This window comes from Parus major, chromosome Z (assembly GCF_001522545.3).
Source record: "Parus major isolate Abel chromosome Z, Parus_major1.1, whole genome shotgun sequence".
Classification (NCBI taxonomy): domain Eukaryota; kingdom Metazoa; phylum Chordata; class Aves; order Passeriformes; family Paridae; genus Parus; species Parus major.
The window spans coordinates 22,580,811-22,600,910 of NC_031799.1; the positions used below are offsets into that span (position 1 = coordinate 22,580,811).

Here is a 20,100-nt window from a genome sequence, read left to right on the forward strand (position 1 = left end):
CCCTTCAGTTCAAAGATCCACCTTCTCTATGTATATTTAACAATTTTTATGTTTACTGCTTATTTAGAACTTTGCAAGTATATGCTACCATAGGTTCTTGAATATCGAAAGATAATATTTTTAAAAGGCAGTCAGGGCACTATTTTAAAAACTAAAGTTTCATGAAAGAATTATGTATTTTTATCAGTCACTTTAGAATTATGCTGAAATATCATGATGAAATATACCTAGACATTGTTATCTTAGTCCTAAAACTCCAGTACTGTTTTCTTGGAAATAAATATTAACACGGAAATATTTGAAAGTTATGTTTATGCTATACAAAACTATAAGCACTCTGCCTTTTGATAATAAACAGTAATATTAATATGGGTTTACTTTGTTAAACTTACATATGCTTTTAACAGTAGTTAAAGAATGTTTTATATCTATGCTGTAGATTAAGAGTATATTGTACAACAATGATATTTAGTTTGTTCTAGGTATTGTTTGCCTAAAAAGCTGGCCAGCATGCATTTCCAACAATATTTTGACATTAAAAGCTCCAAGAAAGCTCTTTTTGGTGAGGGCAGTTGATAACTTTTCATTCATAATTAGCTCATAGAGAACCGAGAGACATTTCAGGGAAATTGAACTGTCAGTGGGTAGAAACAAGCATTTGACCTCATCACATTGAGTGGGGCCCATCATAATTTGTTCATTTGGTGCCCATCAGCCCAGCCTCATCTCTCATACGGCACCTCGCTGACCTTCCCTCTCCAATTCCACTCAGTTCAGCTTTAATTATGACTCTGCAGACCCGAAGAAATATTGCAGCTTGCTCTCAAAAACCCTGAACTGCCACTCACCAAAAGATTGGTTTTTAACAGGTAATAAATGCCCAAAGGAAATGGTGCTCTGTCCCACACAGAGTAAAGCTGGATTGGGGGGTGCAGTGTTGTTATTTTTTTTTTTTTGAGGTATCCCTGCCTTTCAGTTGTCACTTTCCCAGTAAAAATTTTATTTCATACAGACAGCAGGAAACAATTTCCAGTTCTATAAGGTTTGGGCTTGGCAATTTGAATCTTGTTTTTGAGATTGAAAGGAGTTTTACTTCATCTGCTGATCCAGAATTGTATTAAAGTAGCCAAATATTATTTAAAACTGAAAATACTAATAGAAGAAAAAGTGGTGTGGGGAGGGGGGTTTTGTTTGTTTAGTTTTGTTTATAAATGATAGTTACTGAAAAGCTCTAAAACTTAGTCTGACACTTGAAAACTGATTTTCTTCTCTAATAGGAAATTAACTAAGATTCTCTTATCACCATTGGCAAATCTTACTGTAAAAGTTATTATAATGTGAACAATTTAAATGTGTGACAATTGCAGAGGAGCTGTGGTTTGCCAGTTTACTGGCAAGCATTATTTAATAGTTTTGCCAAGTAACTGGTAAGAAAGCACAAGATCTGAGTGAAGAAATACGAATTGCTACTGATTTTAAATTTGTAGTTCCATCTTAAAGAATGTTCCCACAAATTTCTGGGCAAATAAAAATATTCAAAACTACAGTACTAGAGAGTGTATCCTTGTGGTGAATGTTAAACTGTCAGCAGGATTTTCAGGTCATTTGACAAAAAGGATACAGGTGCTGTAGCTAGCAGTGAAGGTGACTGCTAGTTTCATCAATCACTTTGCCTTTCTTTAAGTTGATACATAATGGACCCCTTCAATCAGCTTCCTTGTTCTTTGTCACTTGTTTAGGAAGAAGAAAAAAGAGGGTGGAAGGGCTGGAGTTTAAAGTCAAGGTTATAAAATGAATCGTTACTTATTTACACAGGATAAGGAGGATAAGTCAGAGTGAGAAGGGGTTCTTCATAAAATGTCGAGTTTGTCAATGGGTGATAATATGCGGTTTGAAGCTTCATGCAGACCTTGAACAGTGACAGTAGTTGTCAAAGCAGTGATTCTGAACCAGAATTTAAAAGAAGACATTGTTTAGTGACAGAAACACCGCATGTGCCCAGAAAACGTGCTAATCAGTGTTGAGAGTCACAGTAAATGGTGATCCAGTGACAAAGTCTAACTGCAAAACCAGAATTATAATAGAAATAGAATATAAATTTATATATCACCTGGAATGCTGTTGATACATGTTAATGTAACACACATTAAATATATGTAATAGTCAATTCAGCTTCATTACAACTGTATGCCTAATACCTTACTTTTTTGAGGTATGCAGAGGTTTTTTTGTTAAACTATCTGTGCAATTGCTGTTCAGCAGGTTATAATATTTTAAAATTTTTGCCCGTATCTTACATAAAATAGAGAAACATGGAAAACTGAGTTTTCTGATGTTAGGATTTCTTACATTTCATCTGCAGCACAACACTGTGAGATTATAATAAGTATTTTGAGGACTGTGCATCAGAATAGGGGGGAAAATGTTGAGCTTTAGGTACAGTTATTCAAAATACAACTTCTCATAGTTCTGCATTCAAAGACTTCTGCTATTGCAGTAAAAATTCTTTAGAAACCTCCTTCCTTCAGCTACATCTATAAATAGCATGTGGGGTTTTTTTAATTACTGGTTAGTTTTGGATTTTGGTACAGAGTGATGACTCCAAAAACCATAGGGATCCTTTATAATTTTAAATTATGTCATTCCAGTTCCACATATATCTATCTAGATAGTCTATAAATTGAAATTAAATTCCTCTTGTTAAATATCGATATAAATAGAAGTAATGCTTTTTAAATAACAAAATGTCTTGATTACTGAAATTTTGATTCTTTTTTGGCTTGGCATACTTGAAAAAATAAATAACCAGGTTTTGGTTGATACATGTAGGACTGCATCCACACTTTTACTTGAAAATCATCACAACAAGGCATGAAACACCTAGTATTCAAATTATAATACTGAGATCTTTGTCCAAAAATGTTAAGACTAAAGCTCTTTTGAGAAAATATGTATTTGATCATTGAAAGTAAAAGCTAAGCGAGGGGCTAACTCAAATAGTGGACAGATGTTACTGCAAATAGGCCATATCTTCCCTGTTGTGTACTAGTAGTATGTTGCCACATGACTTGTAGGTGAGCAGTACAAAGCAAGTGAAATGCAAGGACACTGCAGTTGTTAAAATGGGGTGACTTGGAATCTTTTAAATTACATCAATGCAGATGCATTTTAATGTGCTCTAAAAGTTCTTGCTAACAGTTGCAGGAAGGGGACCCCTTCCGTTACCCACCTCCAAATATGTGTTAAGATTGTTTTTAAGAAGGTTGGTAAACGATGTGCCATTGTGTTCTCAAATCAGAATAATTTGGAAATGTTTTCTGACCTCCTGTGCCACAGACACTAGAGGATACTGGAGAGACAGAAGACTCTTTAAAAAGGCTGTGGAACAGTGTTATGATTAAGCACTGTATCATCAAAGATATGAGTTTCTAAAAGCTTGCTTTAGTCCAGTCTTTTACCTTATTTTTACATGCTTTTCTCCTGATGGCTTGGTGAACAGGGCCTATGACATACTAAGACTAAAAAAAGTCATTCTAGAACCTTCATAATTAATACTGATTTCTGAAAAGTTGATAAAAATTTTCATTTTTAACTTCTATTCACTTGGGTTAAGAAACATTTCCATCTTTATATGTTTGCAAGTGTTGCTTGTTGTTTCTAGTCCCTGACATCTATGTTCTTGATTTGAAAATGGCAGAAGAATGGGGAAAAGTATATTGGTAAGAATTCTAAAATACATCTTTCAGTTCCATAGTGCAATTTAGGAGTTCATGACTGCAAAAGGAAATTTGCGTAAAACTTTGCTATTATTACTTTGGAATGTTTTATGAAAAAAATGTACAAAAATCATTCTACTGTTTACACTGAAGGACCTTTCTAACACCAGCAATATTAGAATGTATGGCTGCTACGTGTATCAAAAATTTGAACTATGATATACATTTGTGTACTACAAGATGTTTTAAAATGAACCAAGTTTTAGTAATGGTCATTGTCATAATCTTCCTGCTGCTGCATTTATGCTCAGTGAGGTAACAATCTGTGTCAGTCTTAGACAGCAGTAGCAGTAATACCTTACATTAGTAGGACCAAGATAATTCCAAAAGTAGATGAGAAAAAGTTACCTAATTTGCCATCAGTCATCCACATAGCTAAAGGCCTTAACCATAGCCACAGCTACTGCCTGCATTCAGTGTCTGGGTCTGTACAGTGGAGCCTTCATTTGAGACATCCATGGGGTGAAGTTTTTGACTGGAGCATGCTGTGCTTGGTGTTGCTTGCATTGTTCTGAGCAGTGTGGGTGAGATCGAGTGGTGTTTCTTCTTACAAGTGTGAAAGGTCATTGTGAAGGATGAATAAGTCATTCGACACCACAACTTCTGTTTCTGGGTAAAAAATGGAAATGTGCTTTTAAAATTAAACAAACAAGTAATTGGTTATAAATAAACTTCTTCATTGCTTAACAGACTACTAAATAGTGCATGATTTTTTTACTTGGTTTTTAAGGATGGAAAACAAAGCTTAAGGAAAGCTTGAGGAAAACAAAACCCAGAAAAACTATGTTAGCATGGCCTCAGGTCAGCTGTAATTTTTTACAGTCTAAGGACTATGGATTTGTTTAGGTTAAAATAATATGTGTATAATTAAATAAAACTTGGAGAAAATCGTCACATCAATATCATGTATAAGAGATGTGGTGTGGTACACAGGATTCTTCTCCTGCATTGAGGAAGTGCTGATACAGATGTCTATGTGCAGTGTGTTCAGTGCTTGTTTCAGGTTTTTTGTCCTTGTGAGTGGTCTACTGTGCATTAGGATCATCCTGATACAAGCCAAAGGAACGTGTTGCATTCTTCAACAACAATGTAGTGAACTAGGTTCAGATATAATCATGTGAAGGCAGTAAAGATGTAATTTACATTTTGGCATTCATAAATACTTGTACTGGATTTTGAATATGGTGTATGAAAGGCAGAATTCACTTTGGCTTGTGGATAATACTGTGCAGAAGTGTTTCAGTTGTATTATACACTTATCCTGACAGATGGTGTCCTTTTCTGGGAAAAAATTTGAGCTAGATGCTTCTGTTGAAAGGAACCAATATGAGTTGTTGTTGTATAAATATAACTGTAAGATTATACATTATGGCCAGTAGGGTTCAGTATTGTTTTCACTTTAGAGGTCTCTAAAGAACTGGCTGTTTGCCAAAAATCAAAATAATATACTAGAAACCATTTGTAGGAACTTCTTTGAAGTCATTTAGACTCAATGCCAAAATCTATATTAATTCTTCTCAGCAATGTCTACTATTTCAAATTCATAATTAGGATACAAGGTGAGGATGACACTCTGTTTTTCTAACTCCTAAACTACTTCAGGTAATCATAGAATCAGAGAACCACTGAGGCTGAAAAAGACCATTGTGTCCATCTGCAAACCTTACACTGCTGAGGCCACCACTAAACCTTGTCCCAAAGTGCAGTTCTCAGACTTTGCAGTTTAGTGGTCAGTGGAAGAATGGAATCACTAAATTGAAGTGAATTACTTGGTTTTGTATTGAGAGAATGCTTTTTCCTTGAAACACCTAGTGACTAAGTGTTTCATGCTGCTTGATGAAAGTCTCACATATGCATCAGCTACCAGACCATCTGCTTTTCACCTCATGGAAGCATACATAGTACAAAAGGATAGAAAATCTTGGGGTATCCCATACACAGGTAAGATATTCACCAGTTTAAGTGTAGGAATTTTCTGTTAGTGTTAGTGAAAAAAATTTTTCCTTGGTATCTATTTAAGCCCTTTTTATAGTCCACTAATGATCCCAGCAGATCTTCTGGGGGAGAATGTGTACCTCTGAATTTATACCAAGGTTTTTATCCCATAATTATGTGACTGACTTTAGGCCTTTTCTTCATGATTGTTTATAACTCTGACTTAATCGTGAGAAAATTCCCATTTTGTTGCTACTGAACTTTTTTCTTATGTGGCATTTTAAAAGATTTTACTAATATTTTCATTGGATTTTTCATGTGATTCAATATGTTCAGCAGAAGAAAAAGGCAAAGATGCCAAATCTCAAATAAAGCCAGGTGTTATTGTAACACAAAGCTTTAGGCTCTATTATTTATGCAAAATGCAAGCTGTCTCACTGGCCCCTAGTTACACAGAACAGGTGCACACTTTGTTTTGAAGTTCTTGATTTTTGGTATGGAACTACTAGAGTTTCCTGCTGTTGAGGTTAAGCCCCAGTTCTGGTTCTTTTATATCATGTATAAAAGTATATATTTATATATATATAGTATTTATTGCTCAAAAAGCAATACTTCCTATGGATCCTGAGTAACTGCAATTCTGTCTAGTTGATGCTATTTTAAGAAAACCATAGGAAAAAGTCTAAGGGGTATAAAAGTATTAGAAAATAGATAATTTAGTGCTACAGAAGATTTTCATCAGCTCTAAATTCATAGCTTATATCCGTAAGCAGGTGGAAAGCCTGTGGCTATGAGTCAGAGACTGAGGCAGCAAAGGGAACGCTGTGGCTGGGGTCTGCTACAGCTGCCTGACCAAGGGGAGCCCACTGACCAAACCTTCCTGCTCCCGCCACAGGAGGCATTGAGCCCGCAGGATCTTGTCCTGCAGGGGCAGCTCAACCACCCCAGCAGCTGTTGGGAAAGTAGCTTGGAGGGCTGTAGGCAATCCAGGAGACCCCTGGAGTGTGTGGAGGATAATATCCTGATCTAGGTGACAGACAGCCCTGCTGAGGGAATGTGTTACAGGATCTGTTGGTCACCAGTGCAGGTGAGCTAACTGGGACACCAAGACTGGAGGCAGCCTGGGCTGCAGGGGTCATTCATTGGTGAGGTGTGCAGGGCTGAGGGATAGGGGTTGGGTAAGGAGTAGAAGTCTGGCTCTTGAACTTTAGGAAAGCAGAATTTCAGTCCTCTGGGAACCCAGTCAGGGGGATCCCCTGACAGGTTGCCCTCAGGGACGAGGGAGTAGAAGAGATCTGGCAGATCTTTAAGGAACTCTTCCATAGAGCACAAGAGCTGGCAATCCCCAGGAGCAAGAAATCGGACGAGGAGGGCAAGAGACCAGCATGGCTGAGTAGGAACTTGCTGGTCAGAATTAAGGGGAAGAAGCAAATGCACAGGCAGTGGAAACCAGGACAGGTGACCTAGGAAGAGTTTAGAGATGAAGCACCGTTGTGTAGGGAAGGGATGAGAAAGGCCAAGGCGACAAAACTGGAACTGAAGCTGGCAAGGGACACAAAGAATAACAGGAAGGGCTTCTACAGGTAGGTTAACCACAAAAGGAAGGTCAAAGAAGGGGGACCCCCTCTGATAAACAACACTGGAAAAATGAAGAATGGGTGACAACAGACAAAGAAGAGGCTGAAGTACTTAACTTTTGCCTTACTCTTCAATGGGAAACTCTTTCCACACCTCTTGACTGAGTGGCTAGCAGGATGAGGACTGGGAGAGCAAAGTCCCTCCCACTGTAAAAGACAGTGAGGTTTGTGACCACCTGAGGAACCTGAATGTACCCAAGGAGATGCATCCCAGAGTCCTGAGGGAACTGGCTGATGTAGTTGCCAAGCCAGTCTCCATGACATTTGAAAAGTCACAGCACTCAGGGCAAGTGTCAGGTGACTGAAAAAGGGGAAACATGGTAGCCATTTTTAAGGAGGGTAGGAAGGAGGACCCTGGGACCCTGAGGCTGACCTGTCAGCCTCACTTCTGTGCCTGGGAGGATGATGGAACAGAAACTCCTGGAGGCTGTGTTAAGGCACATGGAGGACAGGCAGGTGACTTGGGACAGCCAGCATGGCTGCAGGAAGGCTAAGTCCTGTCTGACCAAGCCAGTGCCTTTCTATGATGGGGTGACAGCATCAGTGGGTAAGGGAAGGGTTACAAATATCATTTCACTGGACTTCTGTAAAGTCTTTGACAGTGTACCACAAATAGGAGAAGCTGGGATAAAGGGAGGAGACTGGGATAATGGAATTTATCCCATAAGGATAACTTATCCTATAAGTGGGCAGACTCTGATGAAGTGGGGTGTGGGGATAAGATGGGATCCAGGTGTGAAATGGGATAAGGGCTTCCCTGTGTTTTTGGGCCCCCTTCATCCGGCCCTTCTGCTCTCCCTATTTTGCCTCCCCCTCTGTCTAACTGGGGACATGAATTTGGTGTGTGGACAATTAGATTGATAAGAAAGTATTTGAATGTCCATATTCAGTGGGTGATGGTCAGCATCTCAGAGTCTTGGTGGACATCATTGACAAGGTGGTGTCACTCAAGGACTAGTGTTATTTACTATCTTCATTAATGACATACACATAGGGAACAAATAGACCCTCAGCAAATTTGCGTATGTCACCAAGTGAAGTGGTACAGTTGCCACATCTGAAGGACAGGATGCCATCCAGAGGGACCTGGACAAGCTCTAGGTGAGGGCCCATGGAAATATCCTGACAAGACCAAGTGCTGGTCCCCCACCTGTGTCAGAGCAGCCCTGGTCTGAGTCCAGGCTGGGGGATGGACAGATCACAGCAGCCCTGCCCAGAGGGGTTTGGGGGTGCTGCTGGGTGAGAGGCTGGACATGACCCAGCCATGGGCACTCCCAGCCCAGAGAGCCAAACGTGTCCTGGGCTGCATCCAGAGCAGCGTGGGCAGCAGGGCCAGGGAGGGGATTCTGCCCCTCTGCTCTGCTCTGCTGAGACCCCACCTGCAGGGCTGCACAGGAAGGACCTGCTGGAGTGAGCCCAGAGGAGGCCACCAAGTTGGTCCAAGGGATGGAGCATCTCCACTATGAGGAAAGGCTGGAAAAGAGAAAACTTTGGAGTGACTTAATTGCAGTCTTCTGGTACCTGATGGGAGCCTACCAAAAGTATGGAGAGGGACGTATTACAAGAGCATGCGCTCACAGGACAAGGAGGATGGATTCAAACTGTAAGAAGCCTGGTTAAGATTAGATATTGGGAGTAAATTCTGTTCTGTGAGGGTGGTGAGACACTGGAACAGGTTGTCAAGTCAAGTTGTGAATACCCCATCCCTGGCAGTGTTCAAGGCCAGGTTGGATGGAGCTCTCAGCAACCTGACCTAGTGAAAGGTGTGCCTGTCCCTGGCAGGCACACTGGAACTTGATCTTTATGGTCCCTTCCAATCCAAGCCATTCTATTGTTACCTTGAGCACGTGATTCTTTTTGAAAGGATGATTCGAGACCATACAAATATTACAATAGAAAAACAAAAAAGGCAGAGAAACCCATTAATTTTAGCAGCTTTTCAGAGTCAGACAATGGGCAGCATAATAAAAGCAGTCTTTTGTTTGGGATCCATCTCTGGGTGATTTAAAAATCAGTGGAAGCTATTTGAGAAGTTTTGGGTTTTATTTCTTTTGAGTTTTATTTTTCTTGCAAGGTTTTGGAGACAAAAGTATTAATCTATCAATATCAAAATCAAGTAAGAATTTTTGGAACTCATTTTATAATGTCTGAAATTGTCTGATACCACTAACAGTTTGAAGATAGTGATCATTAATATGGTAATTTTCAATTAGCCTCATTGACGCTAATAATTAAGGGAAGTGTGGAGTCTAAAAGTTGGTGACAATGCGAAAAGAAGGGAGTTAGGATGTATTAGAAATTGAAGGTGTTCCTAGCAGACATTGCTTTTAGAAAGTATTTAGTATATATAGAGCACTTAAATGCACTTTTGGTGGAAAGTGTCTTCAGACTTCAACACATGTTCTTGGGTGTCTGATGTCTAGATAAATTAGCCCAAATTAAATAACAGTATCCAGTTAATTTCTTTTTTTTTGTAGATTGTACAAAATAGGAGCTAGCCTCCTTGCTTGTTTGGTTTCCTTGCTCCTTGTAAGGGGAATTCTGTTATTACTTTGACAGTCCTTCATATTGTGACTTAGGTATGATATAATGTTGAGATTTCCAACAGCCTCTTGAAATAATGCAGACTAGGATGCTGACATTCTTTGCTTGCACTTGATCTTTTTATGAATTAATAATTATTTTTGTAAGAGCTGTATAAGGGAGACATTGCCTTGTGACTGTGAGTAATATATAACTGTTAATTGAGCAAAAGGTCATGTTTCCTGCCGGTAGTTGACTTTTGTTTTCTGTTTTTCCATTTTTATACTAATATTAAAAAATTATAGGTAATTGCTCTCATGGCTTCAGTTGAAAGATCATGTAAATGTGGCTGGGCTGTGTGATAGTCCTTCTCTTCTTAGCTGTTGCAGAGTTACTGGAGCATAGCCTCACCATGAGTGAGAGAGAGATTATAGCTCTCACAGCTCAGTAGGTAATTCTTGGATTATGTCATGGATATTGCCAGTAGGAGGATTACTTAGATTAAATGATGTAGTTCACTGCTTTAACAGAATTTAAATTAGAGGAATAGAATTATAATTTTCATTATCCTTAGAAACAAACTTTTTTTTTCAATAATGCGTGTTTTATCCAAACATATGTACACTTAGGAACTAGGATCAAGAATTAGTCTAAGTTCATCATTGCAGGATTTTTAAACTTAGGAATAAATACAAAAGAAAACAAACAGAATTTTGTGTCTGTAGTAAAAATAGTATTAATAGTAACAATGCCTCTTTAAGGTCTCTCTCAAACCATTCTGATTATTTTTGACTCTGTGGTGCTTCAGACAGGAATGTATGTCTGCCTCTTCTGTAGTAGGTTTAATAAACCATGTAGTGCTTTTTACTTTAAATAATTATGGAAAATAGTTTTTTATATTGATGTAAGCTTAATTAATAAAGACTTACTGAGCTGGCAAAAAGCTCACGTGTTAATATTGGGAAGATTCTGGTTTGCAGCTAGTCATCTCAGTTGTGATAAAGCAAGCCACAACTACTATTATCAGTGATCTTACACTTTTCCCATTTTTTCCCCATGATGGGGTGGGGGGGGGGGTGTGGCAAAATCTTAATGTTGCTCTTGCTCTTATACAAGAGCTAGTTTAAAAATACTTTAAGTTCTTTTAGGGTGATGAATTGTCTTTCAACATGTGCAGTCAGCCTTTTGGCCAGTCCGACTGGTACCAATATAGTGTAACCATATGGTATCACTGTGGAGTTCCTACATGTGGTTGCTTTCAGTCAAAATGGGGTGGGAGGGCAGTCAATATTTTAAATTTTTTTATTGTCTTTCTAAACAGCTGTAGAAAAAAAGTTTTGCAAGTTTAATCTTAATAATCTAAACCCAAAAAAGCAGACACGCTCTGTCATAAAATAACTATTAGTGACTAGTTTGTATCCTATAAATCTAACTTGAGTTGATAATATGGTCCATTACCAGCTAACTGCACAGAGTATTTTTCATTTTACACTCTTCAGTTACTTTTTAGTGAAGTGTTAAAAAATATGAAGCTTTTCTCCTCTCTAAAATTGCACACTGTCTGTCTGTTATTAGGGAGATAACAGCTCTTATAAATGTTTCAGTAAGCGTTAAGTAGACAGTTATGTGCACTCTCATTCCACGCTTATTTGCTTACTGTAATAAACTGATAAAATATGTGTGGTTTGTCTCTGTGTATCTGCAGGCATCATGAGTCACATAGATTTCCTTTAGAAATAATGTTGTGTCTGCAGAATTGATTGGTTATTTTCATAAACCATCCAAAGGTACACAAACGACTTCTATTATTTAAACATATGCTGTGTAAGATTTGTAGGAGATTATCTCCTGGTTAGTAGATGCTTCTTGTTCTCTTAACTCTGTGTGGTTTTATTTTAACCCCAGAATGATTGCAGGTACCTGCCCCATGGGCTTTATCGCAACTGCATTAAAAATTTTAGAATTAAAACAATAAATTGTTTACCAGACTGATGCAGCTGTTAAATACATCACATTACAGTCACATCAGCCTTAGTCAGCTCAAAATCCTAGGTAGCAAGTAGAGGCTTTGAAAATTCTAATTTTCCAGAATTAAATTGTTTTGTTCAACATATATATGTTTTATTTATTTCTAGTACTGCCACATTAAATGCAAGTGAAAATTAATGTTCTGTACAAAGAAAGATGACTTAAACATAATGTCATTATTCTGATTGTCCTTTGCATTTTTGCTGCTATGTATAGTATGATGTTGAAAATAAAAGTGAATGGGCTCACAAGCTTTTTATTACTGAAACAAGAAGTAATGCTGAAGGGGGCATAGACATTGATTAAAATCTCCAAAAATCACAGAGAGGATTCAGTAAAACTTGAATCAGTGTTACAATTTAAGTATAGTGAGATTTTTTTTCTCTGTGTGTATGCATTTTGGAGCAGCTCATCCTGGGTGCTGTCATGCAGCACATGCAAGACAACCAGGGCATCTGGCCCAGCAAACACAGCTTTGTAAAAGACAGAAGTCCAAAAGGCTGAGGCCAATGATGTGAGGTTTAGCAAGGCCCAGTGCTGGGTCCTGCCCTTGGGTCACAACAACCCCAGGCAGTGCCACAGGCTGGGGCAGAGTGGCTGGAAAGGACCTGGGGGTGCTGGTGGCAGCAGCTGAACATGAGCCAGGCTGTGCCCAGGTGGCCAAGAAGGCCAATGGCATCCTGGCCTGGCTCAGCAATAGTGTGGCCAGCAGGAGCAGGGCAGGGGTTGTCCCCCTGTCCTGGGCACTGGTGAGGCCACACTTCAAGTGCTGTGTCCAGTTTTGGGCCCTTCACTACAAGAAAGTCATTCTGGTGCTAGAGCAAGTTCACAGAGAGGAGCTGGGGGCAGGTCTGGAGCACAAGTCTGGTGAGGAGCAGCTGAGGGAGCTGGGGATTTTATCCTAGAGAAAAGGAAGCTTAGGAGGCACCTTATCACTCTGTACAGCTGAGGGTATAGCGAGGTGGGGGTTGGCCTCTTCTCCCAGGTAAATAATAGAAATGGCCTTCTGTTGTGCCAGGGGAGGTTTAGGTTGGGTATTAAGAAACATTTCCTCACTGAAAGAATTATCAGGCATTGGAATGGTCTGGCCAGGGAAGTGGTGGAATCATCATCGTAGGAGTCTTCAGAAAGCATGTGGGTGTGACATCTAGGAACATGATTTGCTGAAGATGGCAGGGCTGGGTAAACAGTTGGACACAGATCTTTTCCAACCTCAGTGGTTCTGTGATTCTATATATCTACATGATGGACTCTGACAACTTTTTGTGTTTTCATTCTTATTAATAAGTACTATTAAAAAAACCAATCATAAGTTAGCACAAAGAAGCTAGTGTACTTCAAAATACTTCTGTTAGCATGAGTTAAACATGTATCCTAAACTTATTAATGAAAATGGGAGAATCATTTCATGAAATAACTTTTCTCTTACGCATGCATAGCCTCCTTAAGTTGAATATTTAAAGTTAGAGGCTAAGCTTAAACTTCAGATTTAAATTCCATCTTAAACTTGACTTTTGTTCATAATTTGAGTAATGGTTTAAATAACATGCTAATTTGACTGCTAATAACCTCTTACTGTTATTGTCTCCATCTGTGTACCAATCAGATATTCATTATTCAAAGTATTTTATTTATTATTTCTTGACAACTGAGGGGTTAAGAGTTTGACCTTGTCTGTTATTTCTAGAAAACTAAGTAGACTTTTAGTCTGTGAAAGTTTGTGACTTCTTTTCAAAGTTGTTTTGAATTTTCAGTAACTGTGAACGTCCATACAAATTATACCTTTTCCATTCATTTTGTGTCAGCTGTAAGTCTGTGTGATGTCACAGCTCATTTTTTAATAAATACAGTTTGAAGTGACCCTGATCTTTCCTTAAAACATGTGTAAAGAATTCAAATTCACTTGTCTGCTTATTTCTGTATATGCCTTACTTTTGTACTTTTGTGCTCATGATTTCCTTGTCAGTAGTATCTTGGAATGCACACTGAATGTCTTTTTTATCATGCTATTTCTGCAGGATAGAATGGACTGAAATATCCTTGGGATTTTTCTCGTTGCTTCTAGCAGCAAGACTGTTTAAAAAGTGTCAGCACCCTTCTGCTCTGTATAACTATTTTTACTATTTCACCAGTGTAATTACTAGACAACAATTTTTGTGGTTTTAACAAGAGAAACAGAAGACAATCTCTCACTATACTTTCACTTTCCACAGTGAGCTTGGGAATACCCTTGAATTCTGATGCATAGAATGTTTCTTGGATAAAAACAACTGTTTAACTGTAACTTTTAAAAAAATGTGATAATGTCATACCTAACTGTAAAGCTAAATAATTGAAAACAGTTTTATAGTGGAAAATGAGATGGATATGACAAAGATATTTTCAGCACCAGAAATGTTTTTAGGCTCTGTTATCTGGTATCTATTACTGCAATTTGCTTATGCATTTCATTATGTCCTTACATGTTTCTGGTTCACTAAAATTCCAACTCAAAAGCAGGTGCTCTAACTGCATCAAAAATGCAATATTCAATTGTCATTTTTAGTGTTCTTGACTTAAAACATTTCCTAACTACTGTGTTATATCTAACAGGTCACTATGCAAGTCTCTGTGCCAACAAAAACACATGAGCTGCTTCATCGAATGAGTGGGAAAGGATTAGCAGCTCATTATCACTTCTCAAGACAGCCAGGCATTTTTGGTGATCGTATGGTACCTGTGCAAGTGACAGTAACAAACACAACTGATCAGAAGATAGAGAATATTCACATTGGGGAGAAGAAATTACCTCCAGGCATGAGGATGCATGAGTTTAATCCAATAGGTAACCGTATCTGATGTTAAACAACCAGACTCTTAATCTTCATCAAAATTTCTAATACAGCAAAGTGGTTTTGCATAGTTACATGTATACTCATGTATGAGTGTGTGGCAGGGGGTGTGGATATACACACATGCACACACTCTTCAACTATCTGCTTGTTAGGACAAAATCTTTCTCCATCCCTACAAACTTTGATTCTCTTACTGTCTTATTTTACACTGGCTATTATGGGCTTCTATTAAAAATGAGGTTTTGATTTTATATTCATAATTATTTTCTTACAGAGCTTGAAATCAATTTGTAAATGTATTATTTATATTGATGGCTCAGAGCATTGTCATTTTTTCCTTATGAGCTTATGAGAGTAGAGTGGAGATGTATGTTTAGTTTAGCTTGTACATGCCATAGTTCCACAGTATGTCTGCTTAGACTAAATTGTTTTACTTTCTAATCAGGATAGTTCTTTTGCTACATTTCCATCTGTGGAAAAGAGTATAAAACTTGAGAAAGAGCACAGATCACAGCAAGTTTTTTTTCAGGAGTAACACCTATGTACACAACCTGTTTTCTTTTCTCAGGAGTTCTTTACTTTAGGACATTGTGGTGTAGTCAGAAGGAACAGAGGTGTCTCTGTTTCATAGTACAAATTCTTCTCCTTCAACAAGGTACATTATTATGTGAATTTGTATCATGATAGAAGAACACAGGAACATGTTCCTAAAGCACAACAGTGAACTAAAGAGTATTCTTTGCTTTCAGTTGTTAAGATGTTTGTGTTAAATAGCTCTAAATTATTGAACTACTTTTTTTTTTAACCAAATTTACACCAAATAGCAGGTGTAAATTGCAAATGCAATTGCTCAGTGCTATAATTTATTTCAGAGTTAAAATTAATAATAGCAACATTTGCATCTTTGTAATGATACATACTTGATCAAGGCAGTCACTTTTAGAACTCTATTAGTTTTTATTTTTTAAGTGAACATTTTGCTGCTAATTCGTCAAACCAAGTCCAGCTCAGAATTGAGATGTCAAGTAAGTTTTGCTGATGAGCTTTATTTTATATCCCTACCTCTAAAAATTTGAAGAAATAAAGCACAAAGGCTAACAAGTAGAAATCTAGTAATGCTATAAATCAGATCAGGAGATACTGTACCCACAATAACAGTCAATTAACAGTAGCATTCACTTGTCTCGCATAAAAACATGGGGGAAAAAAGTGGAATTAATTATCCACTTCATGTTCCTTGAGCTCCACCTCAATCCTACCCTTTAAAGTATTCATTTCTCCAAGAAAGATATTGTGGTGTCTGTCCTGCAGAGCCGTTGGTTTCTTTTGCAGAAAATAAGCTATCCATCATCTGTAGTTCTTCCAAAAATGTTGTTTTTCTTGCTTGAATGCACATTTTTTGTATTCTTTGTCATTTTATGTAGAACTAAGTCTATAAACCCTCTTCTTACTACATTTTGTGTTTCTGGTGTTTGGAAAACATATCCTGTAATTTACCTAGCAGACCCAATAGAAGAAGAGTCAGTGTAGACAGGTATTCCTGCTGGATCTGAAGTTATTGTTGTCAATTGTCCTGATTCTTCCAGAAGAAATGGTTCAAATTATTTCACCCAAGTCCCTGTGCACAACGTTTTCTTGTTCCTAAGTGTGTTTGAAACTCCCTTTGAAAACATTAAGCTCAAAGGCTTTGGTAAAGTTAATTCTTTTGATCTGAATTTGATCTGCAGCCTGTCATCTTTCAGTGCTTTAAACAGACTCCTTGGAATACTTCCGTTTTCTATTCACTTCCTAGTGTAAGTTTAGACTTTAGCCACTCCATGTTTTCTGTATTTTTACAAATTTAATCTTGAAATAGTTGAATTTTATTACATTTTGTCATGGAGCAGCTTTACTGCTTTCAGTTCCTGAAAAGCATTAGATACATTGTGGATAATCTGGAAATCAGACATTTTTCTGCTTGCCTAATCCTTTTTATTTTAATTCCTCTCTTTTAAGCGTACTTTCAGCTCTTTGTTGTAATCTTGAAAAGACAAAGTCTGCTTCAATGCTTGCTTTTACTTTTGTAAAGAAAGAGCTTACAAGGAAAAGCCTTTAATGAAAGCTTTATCTCTACAACATTAGGGAAACAGTGTAGTGATTTAGCCAAGAATCTAAGAATAAGGATGTCTCTTGATATCTTCACTGCCAAGAGCGTCTCAGTCTTCACTGCTTGTATAGCACAAAGTGATCCTCCATTAAGTGTTCATAATTTTTCTTCACCCTTCCAACTTCCAACTAATGCAAGTGGAATGTTGAGATACAAGTAAACCACAGTAATTAAGTAGTAGTTAAAGTTCAGCTTATTTTCCATTACGGTGTGTGTTAATATAGATTTAATTTCTTGTGTTTTGCTATTTACTAACTAAACCTGCAAACCAGTGTTACTGAAAATGAAATCTCAGTGCTGGATCTGTGGACAATTAGAAGAATATCACTTCAATATGTAATTATTTTCTGTAAATATTTTTCCTTTCCTTGCTTTTCTAATCCAAGGTATTATTTTGTTGATGGGTCTCTAAGACTGAAATGGCAACATTTCATGTGCATTTACTGCATGGGAGGGGGAATCTAAGATGCTTAAACATGCAAGTGTGACATTTCAGTGATTCCTACTTGTAATAAAACTACAATTATTGGATTTTTTCTTACGGAGCTTTTTGGGGGTTTTCGTTATGTGAAGTTTGAGGGGGTTACATCTGGCATCTTCTGTTGGTCTTGCATGGGTACTTCACCTGTTAAAAATCTCTTCATGCAGAGTGCCTGGAGCCTGGAGGATCCATTACTGCTACAATGGGTATTGACTTCTGTGATTCTACCCAGACAGCCAGTTTCCAGTTATGGTAAGTTCCTGGGAGGGGGAAGATAAATTTTTGCTTCTGGAAGGTAAAAGTAGTGCTCACTGGAAGTCTATTTAGTGGTATCGGACTCACTATTTTATTAAATATTCAAAGAATTAAACAAAATTTACAACATTATATATATCCAAGATGTTTTAAGAGAAATAGCACATTATTAGTGTTTAGTTTTACTTTCAGAAGCTTTGCTTTTTTGTCTCTCTCTTCTTGGGATTTTTCTTGTTAACACTGTCTTGAAAGGAGCAGTCATGTCTGACTGTTCTGCTGTACTGTTTTGTGTGTGTTCTTCTTGTAAGAAACAGCAAGTCAAAATGGCACATAGTCTGAGCAGTTTTACTACCCTAAGTCTTCATTATGGCTGCTTGTGGTCGCTGTAACATGACTGCCTGAAAATAACCCCAAAATTTGCTCGCCAAAGAACTTTGTTCCTCATGCTGTAGATTCTTTTAAATCAATAGTGAGAATGAAATCGAGTAACGGGCTGGCCTGCTAAATATTGTCTAGCATGCCTGATCTACATTTTTTGTGCAAGGCCTTCTTTCTATGTCCTAGGTTAGTGGGGAATCCATTCACACACTGAGAATTCTGGTACAAACTAGTGTTTGAAACCCAGGTAATTTACAGTAGCAATGTCCCACAATTGGGAAAGAATGGATGGGAGAAAACTCACACCTTTTTTAGGAGCTTTTCAGGTTGATGTGGTGTTTTAAACTGTGCTAAGGTACTACACAGATCTGCACAATTTTATATTTTATAGATATATATATACATACATATATATATATATTGAAATAATGGATTATTTACATGCTTTGTTACAAGAAGCTCAGCTTTCAATATTCAGCAGAAAAAGAGGGATATTGAATAGACATTCACATTGCTGCAATTTAGTTTAAGGGAATACCTTTGTGAAAGTTCTATCCTTCCTTTAGAAAATTTCTGTAGCAATTTTAGTGTACTGTTAGTAAGCACAGCTTGTTCAACTGACAGGTTATTGAAGATAGCTTGAAAATCCTAACAATAGAGATGTACCCAAGTTACTCCTAAAGTACTACTGCTAAAATAACATTTCTTGTTCAGGGGCAAGGAGGTTTTACTATTGGATTTCTTTCTTTCCATTTCTCAAACTTTTCCCTGTACAATGAATGCTCTTGCACAGTCGCTTTACACATATTTGTACTTCCAGCAAAATGTCTGCAGCATGTAGTTTAAGCACGTCACACTGTTATAGCTGTTCTGTATGCTGTTTGCTGGAATTTGGAAACAGCTTTAAACCATAGCATGATGTTTGTTTGGAAAAGAGGTTCCCTTGTAGTCTGTGCAATTTCACAATTGCTCCAATAGACTTTGACTCTCTTTTTCTAAATACATTTTGAGGTTTTTTTAAATAGTATATGCTCAGTTTATCAAGCAGAAGCATTCTTTTTTAAATAAAGCAGATATTTTTTCTTCAAGTATGTGTTTTCAGTCTACCAATGATTTGATTTTTAACTTACACCATTTATTGCTAGGGATCTCAGCAGTGATGAGGATAAGCAATGTAGCATAACACATTGATTTTATGCAGATCATCACCTTTATGTTTTGGGAGGTCTGCTGTATTAGTGATATATAAAAACTGATTACTTTCTCCAACATTGCCTAGTAATTGTTTATTATTTTCCTATTAGACAAACAAGACAGATCAATATTCCTGAACACCAACCAGACTATGAGTAACATCACTGTAAATAGATTTGCCTCAGACCTCAGTGGTGTATTCATTTTAATGATTTAGACAATGTGAGTCCAATGACAAAGCGCTCAAGCTAAGTTTAAAATTAAATTAAGAATAGGAATTGCTTACTTTGTTCCTTTGCTAATTGATAGGGACTTGTTTCTTTGCCATTAGTTCCTAGAAAATAGTATAAAAATAGGTAAAATGTTATTTGCATTAAATTTGATATTTTACACTAAAAATGTATTTTATTTAAAATCCTATTGGTCTTAAGTATCTCTGCAGAAATTGTGCAGTGTGGTGTTTTGGGAGAAATGTCTCCAAGAACTCAGCTGAAGGCTCTGTAACTTACACTTTTTAAAAGCTTTTATCCAAAAGAAGGAATGACTTCTAGAAGTTTGTCAAAATGTAGTTGAAATTATGTGCATACAAAGGTGTCTATATTCTCATATTTCCTATTAACATATCTCTGTGAAAGATGTTGTCAGTTATTTTGTATTTTTGCTAGAAGCATGTTCAGCAATAAAGTGTCCTGATCATAAGAATTTTCTTTACATTGTTCTAAGAGGAGCACTTTATCTTGCATCAAATGTAATTGATCCTGAAGCAGTGTAATCACAATTACTCACTTTCTTAATTGGCCTGCCCAAAATCAGAAAATGGAAACCGATCGGCAGTGTTTAAATCAATAGCTTTGTAGTAAAGCTTGTGGGGGTAGGGACGTAGTGGTAATGGGTAGATCAATTGGTCTTAGAT

At 37.4% G+C, this 20,100-nt stretch overlaps 1 protein-coding gene across 5 annotated transcripts in view; it reads left to right on the forward strand.

Annotated features, from left to right (window-relative positions):
• The window catches only part of AP3B1 (adaptor related protein complex 3 subunit beta 1), a 155,922-nt gene that overhangs the window by 110,733 nt on the left and 25,089 nt on the right, over positions 1 to 20,100 (forward strand). For all 5 annotated transcript variants that reach the window (XR_001525400.3, XM_015652739.3, XM_033520576.1 and 2 more), the window contains 2 exons: positions 14,492 to 14,723; positions 17,528 to 17,612. Coding sequence is in view for 4 of the 5 variants with exons in the window: in XM_015652739.3 (XP_015508225.1) it covers positions 14,492 to 14,723; positions 17,528 to 17,612 (317 nt within the window). In the remaining variant the exon portion in view is untranslated. The remainder of the gene's footprint in view (positions 1 to 14,491; positions 14,724 to 17,527; positions 17,613 to 20,100) is intronic.